Below are 20,224 nucleotides of genomic sequence, written 5' to 3' on the forward strand. Positions count from 1 at the left end.
CCCCGCTATTCTCTGGATCTGCATTTAGTTGGGGCACCTTTCCCTTTCTCTCTCGCTTTTTGCTTTTCTTTTCTCAGCTATTTGTGAAGCCTCCGCAGATAACACTTTGCCTTCTTGCATCTCTTTGGGATGGTTTTATTCACTGCCTCCTGTACAGTATTACAGACCTCGCTCCATGATTCCTCAGGTGCTCTGTTTACTAGGTCTAATCCCTTGAATCTATTCTGTATTCATTACCTCCTCTGTATATTCATTGGGGATTTAAGTCATACCTGACTGGCCTAGTGGTTTTCCCTGCCTTTTTTTAGTTTAAGTCTGAATTTTGCTATGAGGAGCTGATGATCTGAGCCATAGTCAGCTCCAGGTCTTGTTTCTGCCGACTGTATACAGCTTCTCCATCTTTGGCTACAAAGAATGTAATCAATCTGATCTCAGTATTGATCATTTGGTGATGTCCATGTGTAAAGTCATCTCTTGTTTTGTTGAAAAAGGGTGTTTGCTTTTACCAGTGTGTTCTCTTGGCAGAATTCTGTTGGTCTTTACTCTGCTTCATTTTGTACTCCAAGGCCAAACTTGTCTGTTACTCCAGGTATCTCTTGACTTCCTGCTTTTGCATTCCTGTCCCTTATGCTGAATAGGATATCTTTTTTTTTTTTTTGGTATTCTAGGTTTTCTAGGTCTTCATAGAACTGATCAACTTCAACTTCTTCAGCATTGGTGGTTGGGGCACAGACTTGGATTACTGTGATTTTGAATGGTTTGCCTTGGAAATGAACTGAGACCATTCTGTCATTTTTAAGGTTGCACCCAAGTACTGCATTTCAGACTCTCTTGTTGACTCTGAGGGCTATTCCATTTCTTCTAAGGGATTCCAGCCCACAGCAGTAGATATAACGGTCGTCTGAATTAAATTCTCCCATCCCCGTCCATTTTATTTCACTGATTTCTAACATGTCGGTGTTTTCTCTTGCCATCTCCTGTTCAGCCACATCCAATTTACTTTGATTCATGGACCTAATATTCCAGTTTCCTCTGTGGTACTGTTTTTCACAGCATCTGACTTTACTTTCGTCACCAGACACACCCACAGCTGAGCATCGTTTCCTCTCTGGCCCAGCCGTTCATTCTTTTTGGAGCTATTAGTAATTGTCCTCTGCTCCTCCCCAGTAGCATACTGGACACCTTCTGACCTGGGGGCTCATCTTTCAGTGTCAAATCTTTTTGCCTTTTTACACACTTCATGGGGTTCTCCCTGCTAGTGTGTTGGAGTGGATTGCCATTCCCTCCTCCAGGGGACCACGTTCTGTTAGAAGTCTGCACTGTGACACACGGCACGGCTCACAGCTTCACTGAGTTACACAAGCCCTTTTGCCATGACAAGGCAGTGATCCTTGAGGGAGATTTCTGTCAATAACCTTTCTTAATTCCTTGAGTGTTTTCATTATCTCCATTTTGAAATCTGTGTCTGTTAGGTCTTTTTCATTGTTCTTTGTGGGGAATTCTCTTCATCGTTTAACTGGGAGTGGTTTCTCTGCTTCTTCATCCTCTTGCTCTGAGTTAAGGAGGAACGGTTGTCTCTGTTGGAGCAGGAGTCTTGGGGGCTGTTCCTATGTGGGCGTGTCCCATGTAGCTTGTGCGGGTTTAATATAATGTGAGGGCTGTTTTTATTTTTACGTGTTTGGCTGCGCTGGGTCCTAGGTGTGGTGTGCGGGATCTTCAGTCGTAGCAGGTGGGGTCTAGTTCCCTGACCAGGGAGTGAACCGGGCCCCCTGCACTGGGACTGCTGAGCCTTAACTACTGGGCCAGCAGGGAAGTCCTGTGAGGGCTGTTCTCAGTGTGTGCCTGTTGGCCCTTTGGTCAGCATGTGCTTGGTGTTCTCCCCTTGATGCAGGGGGTGTGCAGATGCGGTGGCCGGTGCCAGGTAATGGATTTTTCAGTGGCAGTGGTGGCTCCTGCGCAGCCCAGCAGCTTTGTGATGGGAGTGGAGGCAGCACATGACTGCCTCTGGAGGCTGGGAGCGGGTAGCCTGCAGCTTGAGACTGCTCCTGCAGCCCGGGGGTCGGGGGCGGTGGGTGGCCTCTAGTGACCGCTCCAGCTCCCGCTCCCGGACCTTGTCCCGCCACCCGCAGCAGCCCTCGAGCAGGAAGAAAGGCTGTGATGGTGGGGCCTCCCCTCCCCCTGCGCCCCCCACAGTGGTGCCTGTGGGAAGCTCAGGCTTCTTCCTCAGAGCCCATTGGGTGTGGCCACACCAGACTGCAGCCCCTTGTGCTGTGTCTACACAGCACGGCCCGCCCCCCCGCGCCCTTTCCCCAGGCCCGCTCTTGGGAGTGCAGAGCCGTGGCACTGACCGTCTGAGCAGGCCTGGCCATGCTGAGCGCCACAGACCAGACCATGTTCCTCTCTGAGGCTCTGAGGCTCCCCCTCCGTCCTGGCCGATCTCCCGGCTGGTGAGGGGACTTCCCAGCACGCAGGTCCTGCGTGACCTTTCCTCTTTCACAGCTCCCTCCCTGTGGCACAGGTCCAGTCTCATTCCTTTCTTGCCTTTTTTTTTTTGTCCCTCTCGGTTACATGGAGATTTTCTTGGCCTTTCAGAGGTCTGAGGTCTTGTGCCAGCATTTAGTAGATACTCGGTGAGAATCCTTCCACATCTAGATGTATCTTTGATGCACCTGGATTTTTCAGTGGCAGTGGTGGCTCCACTGGCAGTGGGTGGCGGGACAAGCTCCGGGAGCGGTCACTAGTTGCCCCCCCCCGCCCCCCCAGGCTGCAGGAGCAGTCTCAAGCTGCGGGCTGCCCGCTCCCAGCCTCCAGGGGCAGTCATGTGCTGCCTCCACTCCCATCACAAAGCTGCTGGGCTGCGCGGGAGCCACCACGTCCACCTTGTGGGAGGAGGTGCGCTTTGTGTCCTGGTGTTCCGCCACTCTGAATGGCTCCTGTATCACACAGTGACCTTTTTATGTAGGGAATTCCTTCTCACTCTGGGATAATTAAATCATTGCTCTTTTGTTAGCTCCTAAAATGCTTATATGTAAATCTCTTGTCCACCTGGGATTTAGTTTTGGCATATGGTGTTATATTCATAGTTTCTATGTGTCTGATTGTTCCATATTACATTGTTAACTCTCAGTTTGTTTGAATTTATCCAGTATTTTTTGCTCATAATTCTTTCCCTCAGACCTTTGATGGTGTACGGACCTACTTCCTCTTTGAGTGGGGCCGTGGATGGAAAGCTTTTTGTTTTGTCAAATCCATCTTTATTTTGGTAAGTTTCTTTGCTGGGTTTAAAATTTCAGAGTTGCAGTTACTTTCTCTGAGTGCATTGAAGGTATTAGTCTACCACTTGTTGGCTCCTTCTATTGTGAAAATTCAAGTGTCAGTCTTTTTTTTTTTTGGCCTCGCTGTGCAGCTTGCAGAGATCTAGGAATTGATGAACTGGTGCCCTTGGCCATGAAAGTTTGGAGTCCTAATCACTGGACTGCCAGAGGATTCCCTGTCAGTCCTGTGTTCTCTTACTTTGTGGTGATCTCTCTGTGTCTCTGAGTGCTTTTAGGGTCTCTTTTTTTTGGTATTCTGTTTCTCTCAGGTGTAGATTTTGTTGGGCTTCCTGGAGCTGAGGCTTGGTATCATTCATCACTTTTGGGACCTTCTCTGATACTTTGTCTTGAGAGTCTTCAGTTACTGTCTCTCCCTGTTTCCTAGCCCTTCTGCAATTTTAATTACATATTTATTTTCCTCCACATTGCATAAGCTTTCCTGTTTTCATGTCGTCAGTCTGTGCTCCTGATAGTTCTACCTTTTAATGGCCTTGCCAACTTTGTCCACTCAGTTGATCTTGATTTTTATTTTTAAAGATTCATTTATTTTTGCTTTTTGACTGTGGTGGATCTCTGTCGCTGCACATGCGCTTTCTGTAGCTGTGGGGAGTGGGAGTGAGCGGTGTGCAGATTCTCGTGGTGGTTTCTCTTGCTGCCCGGCGCAGGCTCAGGGCGCGCAGGCGGCGCAGGCTCAGGGCGCGCAGGCGTCGGTAGCTGTGCCGTGTGAGCTCAGTGGTTGCCGTGCAGGGGCTTGGTTGCTCCGCGGCACGTGGGATCTTTCTGGACCAGGGATCAGACTGGCGTATTTGATTGCATTGCAAGGTGGATTCTCAACTACTGGATCACCAGGGAAACCTGGATCTTGATTTTTAATTTCGATTCTTGTGTTTTTTATTTTTAGACATTTTTTTTTTTTTGGAAATCTCCTTGATCATTGTTTAATATGAACTTTTAAAAATTAGTTCTGATTTTAATTGTTAAGGTTGAGTCAAAATAAATCATTTTCCTCATTGTTTACCATGAAATTTTTACCCTCATCCATTAGTATATTAAAATACAAAAGACCTTGTGTCACATGACCTTGCCAAGGGTGCAGATAAAGACAGTTCTACTTTTTTTCCTTTCATATTTTTACAGTTTGCTTTCCTTGCCTCACTACAGTGTTTAGAACCCACTATACAATGTCAAGTAGAATGAGTGAGCATGGGAGTTGTTATCTTTTTCTGTATTGTGGAAAGAATGCATTTACTGTTTCACCATTAAACGTGATGCTAGTTGGAGGTTTTACATTGATAGATTTTTCAGATTAAGGAAGTTATTTTCTATTCCTAGTTTGCTGAGGGATTTTTTTTTTTTTTTGGTCTGCGCTGCACAGCATGTGGGATCTAAATTCCCCAACCAGGGATTGAACCTGCACCCCCTGTGTTGGAAGTGTGGAGTCTTAACCACTGAATTCCCAGTGTTAAGACAGTCTCTGAGAGTTATTATTTAAAAATCGTTGTTGTCAAATACTCTTTCTGTGTCTGTTAAGATGATTATTTTTTCTCATTTATTCTATATGGTGAGATTTTCCAAATGCTGAATCACCCTACATTCCTGGCCTAATCTCTTCTTGATCATATTATTCCTTTTTTCATATTGCTGAACTTAATTTGCTAATTTTTTGTTAAGAATTTTTGTATCTGTGACCCACAAGGATATTGGTCTAAATTTTTCTTTTTTTAATGTTTTCTCATATTAGGGTTAGGATAGGGTTATGCTAGCCTTGTAAAGTAGGAATTACTGTCTTCCTTTATTTTTTGAAAGTTTACGTAGAATGTTGTTTCCGTTTTTCTTCCTATTTTTTAAGTTGAACTGCAGTTGATGTACAGTATTGTTAGTTTCAGGTGTACAGCAAAGTGATTGTTACACACACACATTCTTCAGATTGTTTTCTGTTCTAGGTTATTACAAGATATTGAAGATAGCTCCCTGAGCTATAGATTAGGTCCTCGTTTATATCTGTTAACCCCATACTCCTAATTAATCCCTCCCTACCCGCTTTCCATAAAGCAGGTAACCATAAATTTTTTTTCTATGCCTGAGTCCTTCTGTTTTGTAGAAGTTCATTTGTATTATTTTCTAGATTCCACATATAGGTGAAATGAATTTTGTCTTTCCTTGATCATTGTGATAGTCTGCGACTTTGTGTTTTAATACCTCTTAAGCACACTGTGCGTGCTTACTGTTTTATCTTTACTGGAATTTTCAATCTTTAAAACTTGGCAGATACTGACTTTGTGATTTCTTCTGGGTTCTAATTCTTGGTGCCTAGTTTTGACCACAGAGGTCCTGGTTCTTTACCTGTGAGGAATTATTTGAAGTCTGAATTGAAGATTAATTTCTCCAGAGAGAATTTGCATTTGATTCTAGGAGGGACCTGGAGGAACAGTCAGCCCTGGAATCAGTTTAAATTAAAACTTCGACAGACTTCTCAGGCAGCCTGCTTAGCATGAATCCTGGCTGCAGAAGCAGGCACGTGACTCCTGTCACAGTCCCCATTTCACCCCATTCCTAGGCTTTTCAGAGTCTGCACAAACTGAAGTTCATGAATCCTGCAGTTCCTCTGCTGTCTTAGTTTATAAAGGGTTTCAGAGCGCTTGTTACTTCTCTGGCTTCCTGCTTTAATCTTTTGGCAATTTCTTGTTGGATTTTGAAAGATTAATTCTATCTTGTTCCTTTTTTGCGTGTGTTTTCAGCAGTTTTCCATGTTTCTAGCTCTGGTGCTTGGTGCTCTGAGGTGCAGGGAGGTGTTGGGGGGCCACTCCTGACCTGTGTCTTGTTTTCCAGCTCTCCGGGAGATGCTGCATAACCACTCCTTTGTGGGCTGCGTGAATCCTCAGTGGGCCTTGGCACAGCATCAGACCAAGTTATACCTTCTCAACACCACCAGACTTAGGTAAATCGGTGCAAACGAAATGCAGAGCTGCTAGGACGGTGGTCCTGGAGACAGAGGCAGGAGAAGCTGGGGAGAGCAGGATGACAGTCGGAAAGGGCCCAGCTTCAGAGGCAGACATGTGTGGTTTCTCACCCAGGCTCAACATTTACCATTTATGTGACCATGGACAAGTCACTTTGATAACTGAATCTCGGATTTCTCTTCTGTAAAAGTGGGGTATCACTATTAATTCACAGGGTTTTGTGAAGGTAAGATGATGTGCTCTGAGCCGGATGTTGAGAGCTTGGAGCTGGTGGGGTATTCCAGCCTGTGTGGTGTACAGCAGGGGCTGCGGGCTGCTCTGCAACACCAGCTCTCAGCTGCTCAAATCCAACTGATTGGATTTAAAGCTGGGATCAGGTCCCGTGATGCAGGGGCTGACTGAATTCAAGTGGTGGGGGAGGGAGGGCTGAGCGCCTGGGAGACTTTGAGGGAGAAACCCCCCTCTGTATCAGGGCCCCCCGCTGACACAGTGAGGAGGGAGGTCACTTGGGCCTCTGCCGACGAGGGCCTCCAGGGCAGGGAAGGGAGGCAGGGGAGGGGTGAGAGGGCCTGACACCTCCTCTCCTTTCAGCTTTGGGATGGAGCCAGGGCCTGTTCGAGCCCTGAGGAGCCAGTGGGGTCCAGGAGCATGGGGTGGGCCAGCTCGGCAGCGCCCTTTGCCCAGCACGCAGCTGGTGACATTTATGGTTGTCTCCAGGGATCTTGGAGGATGAGCTCCTGTTGACTCTAGAACCTCTATTAAATATGGTCTCAAATCGGTAGTTCGGGGGGGCGTGGTGCCACCCTCCATCGCCAGACACCGTCACTTGGCCATCGTGGGACTCTGTCCTGCTGAGGTCCCACGTGACCTCCCTGAGCTAGAACTGCCCCACCGAGGAGCTTACTGCGGGCACACTCGGCCTTGGGTGCTGGTGACTCCTTCCTCCTAGGCTCGGAAACCCTTAGTGAGGTCAGCTCAGGGCCACTGTCTTTCCTGAGAAGCCGTGGGCTCGCCCAGTGAGCTCTTACTGGTTATTGGGATCCTACTCCCTTTGTTTTTTCTTTGCCAGGAAATCTAACTGCATGATTTCCAAGATCCCAAATCACAATCGTTTCGGTTCTTTGATTTCATGATTACAAACCTAGGCCAGTCCTAGAATCCTAGCTGCTAATAAATGGGAACAGTTTCCCAGCGAGCATATGAACTGGCTGAAAGTGGGGGTTTAGACTTGGCTTCTTCCCTCCCCACTGACAGCCTCTGAGCCAAGACCAGCCAGCAGCTCTCTGGGTACCTCGGTGTCCCTGCTGCCGTGCTTTGTCTACTTTAATAACCAAGTCTTTAAACAAGACCTGGGTGGTGCAGGTTTCTTTCATTAACTATGGAGTACAGTCATTTCAATTCTGTGTTTCTGCAGGTAGGTCAGTATATTGTACACTTCACAGCTGCCTAAACCATCCCCCATGCAGCCCGAGTCTGTCCACTGTTGACCACACGGGAAGTCCCTTGCCCTCCCCGTACAGCCCATATTTCTAGATGGTGGGTTGTAAAAGAAATGGTTTATACGATTCTTTGCCAGTGGGGAATAGTGAGCAAAAACTGCTTAACTTTGTCACCACTGGGTGTCAGAACCTTTTACCGCACCAGGAAGGTGGGGACAGAGTGCGGGTGTTGGCAGGGCAGGCAGTCTCAGCGCCGTGACCAGTGCAGGTCCCAGGACTGCTGGAAAGGCCTCCGTGAGGCCGCACGCCTTCACCCCACCGCGTCTCGGGTTCTCACTCCCATTTTGTCCCTGCCCCTTGGCTCTCAAGCACAGATTCTGCTTTTCCTTAAAGTCACTTCATTTTTATTTTCAGTGAAGAACTGTTCTACCAGATTCTCGTTTATGATTTTGCCAATTTTGGTGTTCTGAGGTTATCGGTAAGTTTATTTCCTGCTTCTCATTTCTGAGAGTTCAACAGCTGGTCATTTCTGAAAAGAGCCCTACCCCGTTATCTTACTTATTGTATATTAAGTGTTTCTAAATGTGATTAGAAGAGTTTATGTATGAGTTGCATATGGAAGTATCCTTACAATAGTTTTATACAAAGCAGAACAGTCATTTGGTAGCCAACTTAAAATGTTTATTATTATAGAAACTAATACATATCTACTTAAAACTTAAAGAGATAGAAGCAGAAATAAACATTCTCTAAAGCCCACGACCCAGACACAACCCCAACTAACATTTTAATTTAGAATTAAAAATCATACCATCCATGTAGTTTTGTATCTTCTTTTTACATTTGATATACAGAAAAGCCCTCTGGAATTTTTACTGGGATTGTGTTGAGCGTATTCTATAGATCAATTTGGGGAGAAAAATCAATTTATTTCTTAATAGTCACATTTTTTGGATACTATTGTAAAAGGCATTTTTTACAAATTGTCAATTGTTTGTTGCTATTATATAGAAGTACATACAAGTGTTTTGGAAATTCTATCTTGCAGCCTTGTTAAACTCACTTATTAGCTGTAGCTTTTTTATTGATTCCAGCAGATTTTCTAGGTATATGACCATCGCATCTGTGGATAAAGACAGTTTTATTCCTTCCTCTCCAACCCAGATGCCTTTTCTCTCTCTTGCTTGGTTGTACCGGCAAGAACCTAAGTACAGGCTAACCAGAAGTGGTGAGAATGGAAATACTCCTCTTTTTAATCTTGGGGGAAGCATTCAGTCTTTGACTGTGAAGTGTAGGTTTTTTGCAGACGGCCCTTAGGGTGGTTGAGGAAATTCCTTTCCATTCCTTGTGTGCTTCAGGCTTTTATTCAGGAAGGGAGGCTGAATTTTTTTCAGATGCTTCTTCTGTATCTGTTCAGATAATTGTATGGTTTTCCTTTTTTTAGTTTGTTAATATAGTGAATTACATTGATTGGTTTTCATATTTTAAACCAGTCTTGCATTCCTGGGATAAGCCCTGCTTGTACATGATGTATTACCCTTTTTATAGTTTACTGGGCTTGACTTGTCATAGTTTGTTCACAACTCTTGGCGTCTGTATTCCTGCACGATGCTAGTTTGTGCTCTAGTGCTCAGTCGCGTCCGATGGTGACCCCACGGACTGCAGCCCACCAGGCTCCTCTGTCCATGGGCTTCTCCAGACAAGAATACTGGAGTTGGGTGCCATTTCCTTCTCCAGGGGACCTTCCTGGTCCAGGGATCGAGCCCCCGTCTCTTGCGCCTCCTGCATTGGCAGGTGGGCTCTTCACCACTAGTGGCGCCTGGGACGCCCTCCTGGTTTGCAGTTTTCTTGTGTGTGTCTGGTTTTGGTATCAAATACTGGCTTCATGGAATGAGTTGGGAAATAGTTATTCCATCTTCAGAAAGAGTTTGTTTATAATTGTTAATGCTTGAAATGTTTGGTAAAATTCATCAGTTGAAGCCATCTGGGCCTGGAGATTTCCTCACAGGAAGATTTTTAAGTAAAATTTTTAGTGGTATAGAGCTATTCATGTTAGCTCTGAGGGGCCTTTGTATTAAGTTTAAAATTACTTGTCCATTTAAGTTTTCAAATTTATTGGCGTAAAGTTGTTCCTAATCTTTTGTATTCTTCTAATGTCTGTGCATCTGTAGTGATGTAACCTCTCATCCCAACGTTGGTCATTTATGTCTTCTTTTTAACTTGGTCAGTCTAAGGTTTGTCAATCTGGACCCAAAGAACTGACTTTGGTTTCAGTGATGCTTTTGTTGTTTTTCTGATTTCAGTTTCATCGACACCTGCTCTCATTTTCTTATTTCCTTACTTCTACTTAAAGTGCTGTGAAAATTTCCCAAGTGCTGCTTTAGCAGCGTCCCACACATTCGGATAAGTTTTCATTTTCATCCAGTTCAGAATACTTCTAAATTTCCTTTTGATTTTTTTTGACCCTCACATTATTTAGAAATATATTACTTAGTCTCTTAATTATTTGGAATTTTCTCAGAGATCAAGTATTGATGTCTAATTTAATTCCATTTTTGCAGAGAACGTATTTGAATCCTTTTACACTTACTGAGACTTGTTTTATGGCCCAGAGTATATTCAGTGTTGGTAATATTCCACGTGCATTTGCAAAGAATTTGTGTTCCGGTCTTGTTGAGTAGAATGCTCCCCAAATGGCAGGTGTTTCACATTGTTGGTGACACTGACGCCTTGTGTATGCTGATTTTCTGTCCACTGGGTCTGTCAGTTACTGGGGAAAGGATGTGGAAGCCTCCATGTAACTGCATGTTTCTCTTCACGGTTCTGTTTCATTCTTCATGTAGTTTAAAGCTCTGTTACCGAGTGCATAAATATCTAGGATAGCTCGGTCTGTTTGTTAATTGACTCTTCTGTTACGGAAAAGTAAGAGCAGTGCACTGTGGGTCTGTAACATGTAAAATGTGACAACAGTAACAGTGTTCAGAGGGGAGAAATGGATGAAAACTGAGGCATCTTGTTTTTCACGATAGATTTCAGTCTCCTTCCTAACAGATGATTTACCTGAATGTCATTTGCTTTAACGTGCTTTCCCTCCCCCTTGCTTTAGTAAGGCGGTAGGAAGAAATGAAGGTTCGGCCTCGTGAGTTTCTGGAAATATGACAGCGAGGTCTTTAAAGCTACACAAAAGGAAGTGCCTTCCGTGGCTTTGCCTTTCCCAGATTTTCAGCAGGTCTTTGTCGGTGACCTTCTCTGTTGAAATGGCCATTGGTGAGGAGGAGAACCTTCTTTTGTAGATTTTCAAGTGTCTTTGGGGGAATTGAGGAATGAGTGCTAGATTTGTGGCTTCTCACCTGCTGAGGTGACAGTGGTCTTGTGGGAATTCAGGCAGTGTTTGGAAGCCCTGTTAACGCTCGCTCCTAATGTTCCTGCCCCTTCCTAGGAGCCAGCACCACTCTTTGACCTGGCCATGCTCGCCTTAGACAGTCCCGAGAGTGGCTGGACAGAGGAGGATGGTCCCAAGGAAGGACTTGCTGAGTACATTGTTGAGTTTCTGAAAAAGAAGGCTGAGATGCTTGCAGACTACTTCTCTCTGGAGATTGATGAGGTGGGTGAGGGCCGTTTTTGTCTCCCTTGTAAGTCCCCCTTGATCTCTGGGACTTGGTTTGCTGTGTTCAGTTGGTGAGCAGACCTAAAGAGCAGGTGGCTCTGCTATGTGTCAGCAGAGAAGGCTCTCTAAGCATTTGCCTCTGCTGCCCCCCAGGGCCCAACGTGGTCGCCCAGAATAGCAAGTCTGAGGACAGGATCTGGAGCAAGCGCCAGGGAGATGGGATTGGTTTAAACTGTAACAGCATGATTTCTTATCCCCCTTGTCCAGGAAGGGAACCTGGTTGGATTACCCCTTCTGATCGACAACTATGTGCCCCCGCTGGAGGGTCTGCCTATCTTCATCCTCCGACTGGCCACAGAGGCAAGTGATGGAGCACATCCTGATGACAGTCCTGTGAGGCGATGAGTGTCGGGGGGTAGGGGGGTGCGGGCTTGCAGCTCCACCATCATCTGTGATGATGAGGAGGAAAAGGGTAATGAGGCTAAGGCCCCTCTTGTGCCCACCCACCCCAGCAGTACTCAGCAGTTCCAGTCTACAACTTTATCGCCTAAAAATCATGTGTACTTTTAAGTTGTCTGTTATCTCCATTTAGAAATGGAACGTGTTTAAAGCATGTGCATATGCTGACATATTGAATTCTCTCTTTGGATCAGGTGAACTGGGATGAAGAAAAGGAATGTTTTGAAAGCCTCAGTAAAGAATGTGCGATGTTTTACTCCATCCGGAAGCAGTATGTGTCTGCAGAGTCAACCCTTTCAGGCCAGCAGGTACGAGGGCGATACACGCTGGTGCTCCAGAACTGGGATGGGCCCTCACACAAGCCCGCCCCTCTCTGAACTCCTGTGATCCAAGGCACACCAGCTTTAGCACAGTGGTCAGCTCTTACGAATTTTATCTCCTTCTGAAATACTGCTGGAAGGTACCTCTAGAGTGATCTGTCAGATGTACAAACAAGCCATTGTAGTGAGAAAAGGTGGGCTCCAGGGCTCGGGGGCCCGTGTCCCCACTGTGAGCCTGGAGTGTGCAGCCACAGCCGTCACGTCCCGGTCAGTCCCCCGCCTCTCTCGCGTGTGCCCCACTCTGCCTCTGCTGTGCCAGGCGGGCCTGGCTGTAGTGGGCCAGGTCCCCAGCTCTTCTGAAGGGAGGTCCCTGGGCTCTTCATGTTTCCACGTCAGATGACAGTGCTTTTCAATCCACAACTATTTCGGGGGGTTTGTTTGGGTGAGGAGAGGTGACTGAAACACAGGCACACCTTAGACATTTTGCAAGTTCCGTTTCAGACCACTGCAATAAGGCGAGTTGCACAAATTTTGGGGTTTCCCAGTGCATATAAAATGTTATGTTTACACCCTCCTGTAGTCTGTTAAGTGCAATATATAGCATTGTGTCTTAAAGCCAGTATATATACCCACATTTAAAAATGCTGTTGCAGAGATGCCACCCATAGATGTGGTGCAAGGTTGCCAGAAACCTTCAATTTGTGTTTATAAACAAAACCACAACAGTCTGCAAAGTGCAGTAACACAAGGTCTGCCTGTGGTGTCAGACGGACATGTAGTCACTGTAGCCACATAACCGTCTTGGTGACGGCACTCGTCCTCTGAGGTGACGGGCTGTGCTCCATTCCATGGGTGAGGACGCTGAGGGACCGTTGTGGGGTGTGTTCAAAGTGACGGTGGAGTGTACTTCCTACTGCTGCCGTTCAGGCACCACAGTCAGGAGGAGACATTGCTTTTTAGATGCTGCTACAGTGAGCACTGTCCCTGAATGGAAACAGCTTCCATGGGGGAAAGCATCACAAGAGCCGTGGCTGCTTCTCTTCCCCCTCTCATTGCTGTGCTCAGGCCTGCGGGATCCCTGAGAGGCTGGCCTAGAAGAGAGACGTCTCAGGCATGAGGTCACACAGCCCCTCTATAAGCCACCACAACTCCCCAGGCCCGGCGTACACGGGGATGTGGACTCTACCTTGTCTCTTCCAGAGTGAAGTGCCTGGCTCCACTGCAAACCCCTGGAAGTGGACTGTGGAACACGTCATTTATAAAGCCTTCCGCTCCCACCTGCTGCCTCCAAAACACTTCACAGAAGATGGGAACATCCTGCAGCTTGCTAACCTGCCTGATCTCTACAAAGTCTTCGAGAGGTGCTGACTGTGGTCGTCTGGGGACTCTGGGATGGTCTGTTCTTCCTTTTGTGTCTTGATGTCGGTAGGTGGAACTCTGACCTCACGCACGCCTTCTCACTAGGAGCACTGCTTCATGTGTGGCAGATTGACTATAAATAAATAGCCACATTTGTCCTGAGCGTGATTTATTTAATTTCATTGCAAATGAAATCCATTTTCACCTAGTGTATACCTGATTGTGTTGAAGACTTCCAAAAGTAGTTTGAAAGCCTCCTGGACATCTGATAAGAAGTCTGAATGGCCTTAAAAATTTTATATAGATCATGCATTGATTTGATTCTTTTTATATTCTGATGAATTTCTAGTATCAGGTGATAGACATTATGTTTTTTATGCTTTTAAAAGGCACCTGAACCTATGAGAGACTCTGATGGTATTGTCAGTTCAGCTTTCTACATGGTCAGTCTATTAGTACCTTTAATAACTAGTGTAAAAAAAAATTGAACAGTCCTTATGCAGTGCATAACAGGCATGAGTTTTTAAGTTAGCCTACTTTGTTAACGGCTATCAATAATACCAGCATATGATAAAGGCATTTCTAGGCATTTTTCTTTGAGGGGTGTTATAAAAATACAAACTTGAATTAATATCAGCCTGCATTTAAGAAATGTGCAGTCAGCACTGGGAGGAAGAATGCCTGTAGTACGGAGGTAAAGTCCAGAAGAATCTTATGAGAAGTGGAGCCATTCCATTTGGAAAAGACAGGGACAAGGACAGGCCGCTCTGGGAGGAGCAGAGGCTGAGCGAGCACGGAGAGGAAGAGGGACTCCAAGGCCGCCTCCTGGACCACACAGGATGTCGGTTCCAGGCATGGGAGTCGAGGATGAATCTGCATCCCAGAACATGCCTCGCCACTGCCCACTCCCACATGAAATCACCTCAATTCAGGACATTGGTTTCCATGTTTTAAAAACAGAGCTAGATGATAATTATTCTAAAGAAGAGAATAATTATTAGAGATCTTATTCATATTTAAGTTAACTTTATTACCTAGTTTCATGTCTAATTTTATCTTACGTGGCCTTAATTCATTAGACTTCCCCCGTATTTTTTGTGTAAACACGTTGAAGATACAATAATCATTTCCATAAAACCACTTCGATTCTGAGAACGACAGAGAATCACAAATACTGCAACATGGCTACACACTCCACGGCAAAATCCTCTCGAACTGGGTACCTTTAAAGATGAAACCAAGGTTCTTAAAAGAAATTTTGTATTTCAGATTATTTTTCCTTAAGGAGAGAAGAGGGGTGTGAGCTAGGAGGGGCGTGACTGCCATGATTTGTTTTAAAGGCTCCTCTTAACGAATGTGTCAGTAGCCGACTGTAGGCAGAAGGGTGTGTTTAACAGACTCTTGAGGCCGACCTCCGCCTGCCTGGCCTGCCCTCCCTCCTCCTCCATCAGGCTGGTCTGAGGTTTCATTCCACAAATAAGCAGCAGATGAAATACTTTACAAGATACAGCACAGCTGATGTGAAGACTAAGGCCCCTACTCTTACTTTAAGAGCAACAGGCCCTGGGCGCCCCTGCCCCATGCAATAAAACAAGTTTTATATACACTTCCCATATCCTTTTCTAACATTTTCTTATATAAATTTAAATATCTTACAAAAAAGGCTTTTTCCTCCAAACATACAAATTTGAGTGAAACATATATTCCCCACCAGTGAACTTGTTTCTTCACTAAATATAAACACTACCTGATATTAAGGGTAAGTGTCTCTTGGCCCCTGGAGATCACTGTAGTCTGAATTGCACCGTGGAGAAGGCACTTGTGTTTCTGAGGTCTCCAGGAAGTATCTCAGCGGGCGCTGAGCCGCTGTCCTCCAGAGCCGGGCCCAGTCACTGAGGCGGCTGGGGAAAATGGTGAGTAAACTTGATTCTAAAATTACGGAAATAAAAAATAACGGCATGGACTAGTTCTTAGTCTAGAATCAAACTACACACAAAGTGTTCATTCATGAAGATTCAAACCTGTTTCATTCTCTCATAAATTAGAAAATACAAAGGTGGCTATCTGAATGCCAAAGCTCAAACAGTCCTGAAAGGGGTCTGCGTCAGTGGCCGAAGGGCAGCCCCTCGGGGCGGGCCTGGGGCCGGGCGGGGCCCTACTGCTGGGCCAGCAGCGCCGTCCTGTTGGCCTTCATCTTCTCCAGCCGCTTGGCCAGGTGGCTGTTGGTCATCTCCATCTCCTCGATCTTGTCCAGTGCTGTTCGGAGCTGCAGACGGGAAGAGAGCGGTCACTTGTCGTGGTCAGAAACAAAGCCCGCAGGGCTTTCCTCTGCACTCTCGGGGAGATGGAATCCCTGCCAGGCAGGGTGGCTACAGGGCACCCAGCGGTCGCTATGTTTTCAGCCAGCCAGAGGTGTGAACCAGTGGTGCTGAGAGATAGGGCGTACAGACACACACCTCATCTAAAACAAAAATGAAACCTTTTCCTCACTATCTGAGCAAAACATAAAGTAAATGGCAGTCCCCGTGCAGGTCACAGAGAAACCAACACAGAGTAAATGATCCCACTGCTGTGTCACTGAAGACTGGAGCCACGATGAAATTCCTTACACAGCAAAGAATGTGTTTCCAAAGGAGCTTTTCTTTTTAGGAACGTTATTTCAAGAAGCATAATAAAGTAAGTACCTCTCTTTGTAGCTTCCTCTTCTCTGCTTTCAGCTCATCCTCGACTTTCTCCGCATTCTCAGCAGCGGTTCTGTATCTCAGCACCTGCCCCTCCAGGCGGCTGATCTGTGAACACGAGAACAGTCCTCAGGGGCTGCCACGGAGCCACCAGCTGTTTCGCAGCCAAGATGGAAACACAAGTCATAACAGACTCCAAGCAAGCGAGCACTGACGAGCCCCTCAGGGCGAGCCAGAGGTCCTCTCAACCCAACTGCTATTTATAAACCAAGAACTGTCATCCTTCGAGAGGATGAGCTGTGCAGTCATTACAGGGCCAGTTTCCCATGTTCGGTTTTATGACGACTACATTGTTTAAGAGCCACAATAACATCGCGGGAGGAGATGCCCCGAATGGAGAAGTCATTAGGCTTTCTAAAATGTGCAAGAAGGGAATATATCATAAAGTACCATCTTCTTGAATTGGCTCCAAGAAATGGAAGTATAGCTTCAGTCTTCCTTCATAGAGAAGGCAGAAGTCCTCTGTTGGCTTCTCCACTTTAACATGGAGCTTTTCTAGAAATCCAACTGCAGAGACAGCTCAAAGAAACCTAGGCGCTCATGGGGTTAGCCACTGAGATGCAGGAAGCAGATGTGTTGTCAGGGGGCCTGAAATCACTTGGCACCACACACAGGAAGGACTTACACTTTGCTCCAAGGTGGTTATATCCTGTTCCGCTTTTGAAAGCTTAAACTTGTATTCACTAATTTGTCTGTTGGCGTCTCCTAGAAGAGAAAAGAATAATAAACCTCTTGCAGAGATGCAGGTGTGATGAGAGGTGGTGAGGCCTGCCTGCTGCCCAGGAGAGGGCCGTGCAGTGCAAAGCACACAGGCCACCGCAGCAGCTCCCTTCACCGGTCCTGGCACATCTGTGCTCCGGGACATGCCTTGTTACTGAAGCACCTAGAAGAAATTCTGATGCGTGCAAGTAGAGCTCTAATCAAGGAGCCCTGCTGTAAACACAGCAGGGCCCCTGCCCTGGCTCCCCTGACCCCAGGCACCCTGCTCTCCACACCAGGGCCCCTTCTCCCCACCTCCGAGTCTAGCCCAGCCATTAAGGTCCTCAGTTTTCACCTTCTTCATGACCCTCCATAGTTAACTATAGCTTCTCCTTCCTTTGTTGCATTTTTTTGCACTCTTAGGACATTTATCATGTTTCCCTAACATTATATAGAACATAGGACAGCACAGGTCCACGGGTATGTCTCAGCTTCTTGAATCCACCTCTGTTTCCAGCTAAGTGCTCCGCACATAATGTACGCTTAATATTTACTGAAATAAATGCTTTTCAGTAGTATGTTGTGATAATGCGTTAGGGATAGAGCTGGAAATCATTAGTTTGTTTCTAGGTCAGATATACAGCTATTTAAAACAAGAAGTTCAGAAATCCTGGGGGAGAAAAATTCCTTCCAGCAATCCAAATTTAACAAAAATGTTAATGGTAAGTTCTAATTAAGCTTTTGTCCAAAAAGGCCTATGTGGCCTTACTCAGAATATGTAGAGGAAAAAGGTCATGGCGGAACCAGTATTTTAAAATAAGTTATCAGAAATGCCTTATTGAAATTGGAAAAACAAAAAAGTCTCCCCTGTGTGGATTATACATTCTTCATATACAGATGTCTCCCTACTGTGGAATACTGGGGATACAGTAGGTGTTTTTACAACATTCAGTAATGTGGGGCAAAACCAGAAAGGCAGGAAAACTGAATTCAGATAAACTGAATGGGCTTACTTTGTGGCCTGTTTTAAATTCCATCTAATAAAGACTATTTCTGGGAAAATTCTGAAACCACTCTGCAGTGGTGTGAGTTAGTTCCGAATATATCCCTCCAATCATCTAAGATAAACTCCCCAGAAAAACTTATCAGTAGGAAGGATGCTTACAGATGACACAGGAATGTGAAAAAGGACAGTGTCACGATGTCACTAGCTGCAAGATGTTCTAGAAATCATGTCACCCAGAGGGGAGAGCACTACCAGGAAGCACACCAGCTAGAAGCAGGCTCTTCAGTCCGTGACTGACTGGGACAGCTTTTCTGGTCCCCCTGAGGGCTGATCTTTGGAACCACAGGCTCGCGCAGCCCACCCAGGGGAGCGTGCGGCCCAGGCTCACTCTGCATCTCGATGAGCTGCAGGTCCGAGCCATTCTGCAGCTCTGCCAGGTCGCCCGCTGTGCCGTCTCTCCCGGAGCACTTCTGCCGCTCCTCCTCCAACTGCAGCTTCAGCTTTCTAATCTGAAGAAGGAAAGGCTCATCAGTGAGACCCAGCCTCTCAAATGAAACAGATGCTTTGCCCCGTGGCCACATCTTAGAATAAGGCCACAGATGATTCACTCAGAGACCCTCCTAACTCTGCTCAGGTGCTGGAGGTCAGCTGTGAACAAATGTTCAAACAGAGAGAGCTCCAGGACCAGGGGTCCTAATGAAAATAGCCATATTTCATTATTTGTGTTCATCTGTAGAAAAGCACATCTTAGGGTATTTTTAAGTTTTTGTTTAAAATGGAAAACCCCACGGCAGTTAGATGTTTCTTGTTCTAATTTGAGAGTTAGGTCAAATATTCTTATTTAGAAAGCTGTATACAGAAATAATTGGAAATATATTTTTGAGTTTGGCTACAAAATTTACCATATTTTACCCCAAATAGAGGCCATTTATAGCAGCTTACTCATTAATAGCCCCAAACAAGAAACTGTTGAAATGTCCATCAACAGAAGGGTAAAGCAAATAGTGGTCCATGTATATACAAAGGAATTACTGCTTGGCCAAAGAAGCGAATATACTGCTGACACATGCAGGAAAATGGTGACTTTCAAGCTAAGTATATGCAGTGCAGAAAACTCCAGAAAATACAAACTGAAGAGACAAAAAGGTACATCGGTGGTTTCTGGAGAAGGGGAGGAGGTGGGAGAGGAAGGAAGGTTTACAAAGGGACTCAGGGACTTGGGTTTATGCACGTTTTTACCATGCTGATTGGGGTGATGTTTCACAGGCTGCTGTCCCCCCAAAGTTCGTATATTACAGTCCTAAGCCCAGTGCCTCACAGTGTGATCTTATTTTGGAAACAAAGTCACTGCAGAGGCTCTTAGTTGAGATGAAATGATACTGGAATAGGTGGGCCTTGAGTCTGGTGTGCCTGGGGTCCTTAATCAGAAGAGTGCCGCGCGGACAGAGGGGAGCCGTGTGACAGAGAACGTGGTCAGCAAGCCCAGGGGCCCAGCGGCTGGCCGTCGGGAAGAGGCCTGGGAGGCCCCCGCAGGCCTCCGGAGGGGCCGCGCTGCTGACACACCACCCTGGGCCCTCGCCTCCACAGTGGGAGAGCCCTCTGCCCTGCACCGCCCACCCTGTGGTGCTCTGTCACTGCGCCCCTGGAAACTATCTACGGATGTGCACCTGCACATTTTAAGTGTGTGCCCAGGTGGTGCTTGTGTGCCAGCACAGGTGACGTAAGAGATGTGCTTTCAGTCCTGGGGTCGGGAAGATCCCCTGGAGGAGGGCATCGCAACCCGCCCCGGTGTTCTTGCCTGGAGAATCCCCTGGACAGAGGAGCCTGGCGGGCTCCAGTCCGTGGGGTCACACGGAGTCGGACACGACTAAGCACACACACAACAGCTTATTTTATGTCAATTATAACCTAAGTTTTTTAATTTATAAAATAAAAGATAAACTTGAGGGACTTTGGATTGGGAAAAAAGGTCCAGCTGGAGACAGCAGTCCCATGAATGGAAAAGAAGATTAGATGGACAGAGCTGAGCTGAGGGTGAGGCCTCTAGCCCACCCTGTTTCCTTCCACGCTGCACGGCCGGGACTGGAGCCTCAGGCAGAAGGTGGGAGGCGCGCTCTAGAATCCTGACGAGCCTGAAACACAAGTCCAGCACACCCACGGCGAAGGTGCCCAACCAAACAGCCAGCCACATCAGGCTTCACAGAAACTCGGATGGGCCCCACCAACAAGCTGCCCACCAGCTTTTTAGTATTTCACTTTTAAACAGAAAACTAAATAAATCTACATAAAAGAACATCTGGAATGAAACAAACTATGCAGA

The 20,224-nt window shown here is 46.3% G+C and overlaps 2 protein-coding genes across 34 annotated transcripts in view; one reads left to right on the top strand and one right to left on the bottom strand.

The window, feature by feature from the left end:
- MLH1 (mutL homolog 1) overlaps positions 1-13,621 on the top strand; it is a 93,280-nt gene extending 79,659 nt beyond the window's left edge. For all 8 annotated transcript variants that reach the window (XM_027522925.1, XM_027522929.1, XM_027522926.1 and 5 more), the window contains 6 exons: positions 6,144-6,252; positions 8,128-8,191; positions 11,153-11,317; positions 11,588-11,680; positions 11,974-12,087; positions 13,300-13,621. In XM_027522925.1, coding sequence (XP_027378726.1) covers positions 6,144-6,252; positions 8,128-8,191; positions 11,153-11,317; positions 11,588-11,680; positions 11,974-12,087; positions 13,300-13,467 — 713 coding nt within the window. In that variant the 3' untranslated portion in view covers positions 13,468-13,621. The remainder of the gene's footprint in view (positions 1-6,143; positions 6,253-8,127; positions 8,192-11,152; positions 11,318-11,587; positions 11,681-11,973; positions 12,088-13,299) is intronic.
- Positions 13,622-14,467: 846 nt separating this feature from the next.
- LRRFIP2 (LRR binding FLII interacting protein 2) overlaps positions 14,468-20,224 on the bottom strand; it is a 109,920-nt gene continuing 104,163 nt past the window's right edge. For all 26 annotated transcript variants that reach the window (XM_027522957.1, XM_027522955.1, XM_027522953.1 and 23 more), the window contains 4 exons: positions 18,293-18,413; positions 16,825-16,904; positions 16,143-16,247; positions 14,468-15,724 (listed from right to left, as the gene is read on the bottom strand). In XM_027522957.1, the coding sequence (XP_027378758.1) occupies positions 15,614-15,724; positions 16,143-16,247; positions 16,825-16,904; positions 18,293-18,413 (417 nt within the window). In that variant the 3' untranslated portion in view covers positions 14,468-15,613. The remainder of the gene's footprint in view (positions 15,725-16,142; positions 16,248-16,824; positions 16,905-18,292; positions 18,414-20,224) is intronic.

This window comes from Bos indicus x Bos taurus, chromosome 22 (genome assembly GCF_003369695.1).
Source record: "Bos indicus x Bos taurus breed Angus x Brahman F1 hybrid chromosome 22, Bos_hybrid_MaternalHap_v2.0, whole genome shotgun sequence".
NCBI classification, from domain to species: Eukaryota; Metazoa; Chordata; class Mammalia; order Artiodactyla; family Bovidae; genus Bos; species Bos indicus x Bos taurus.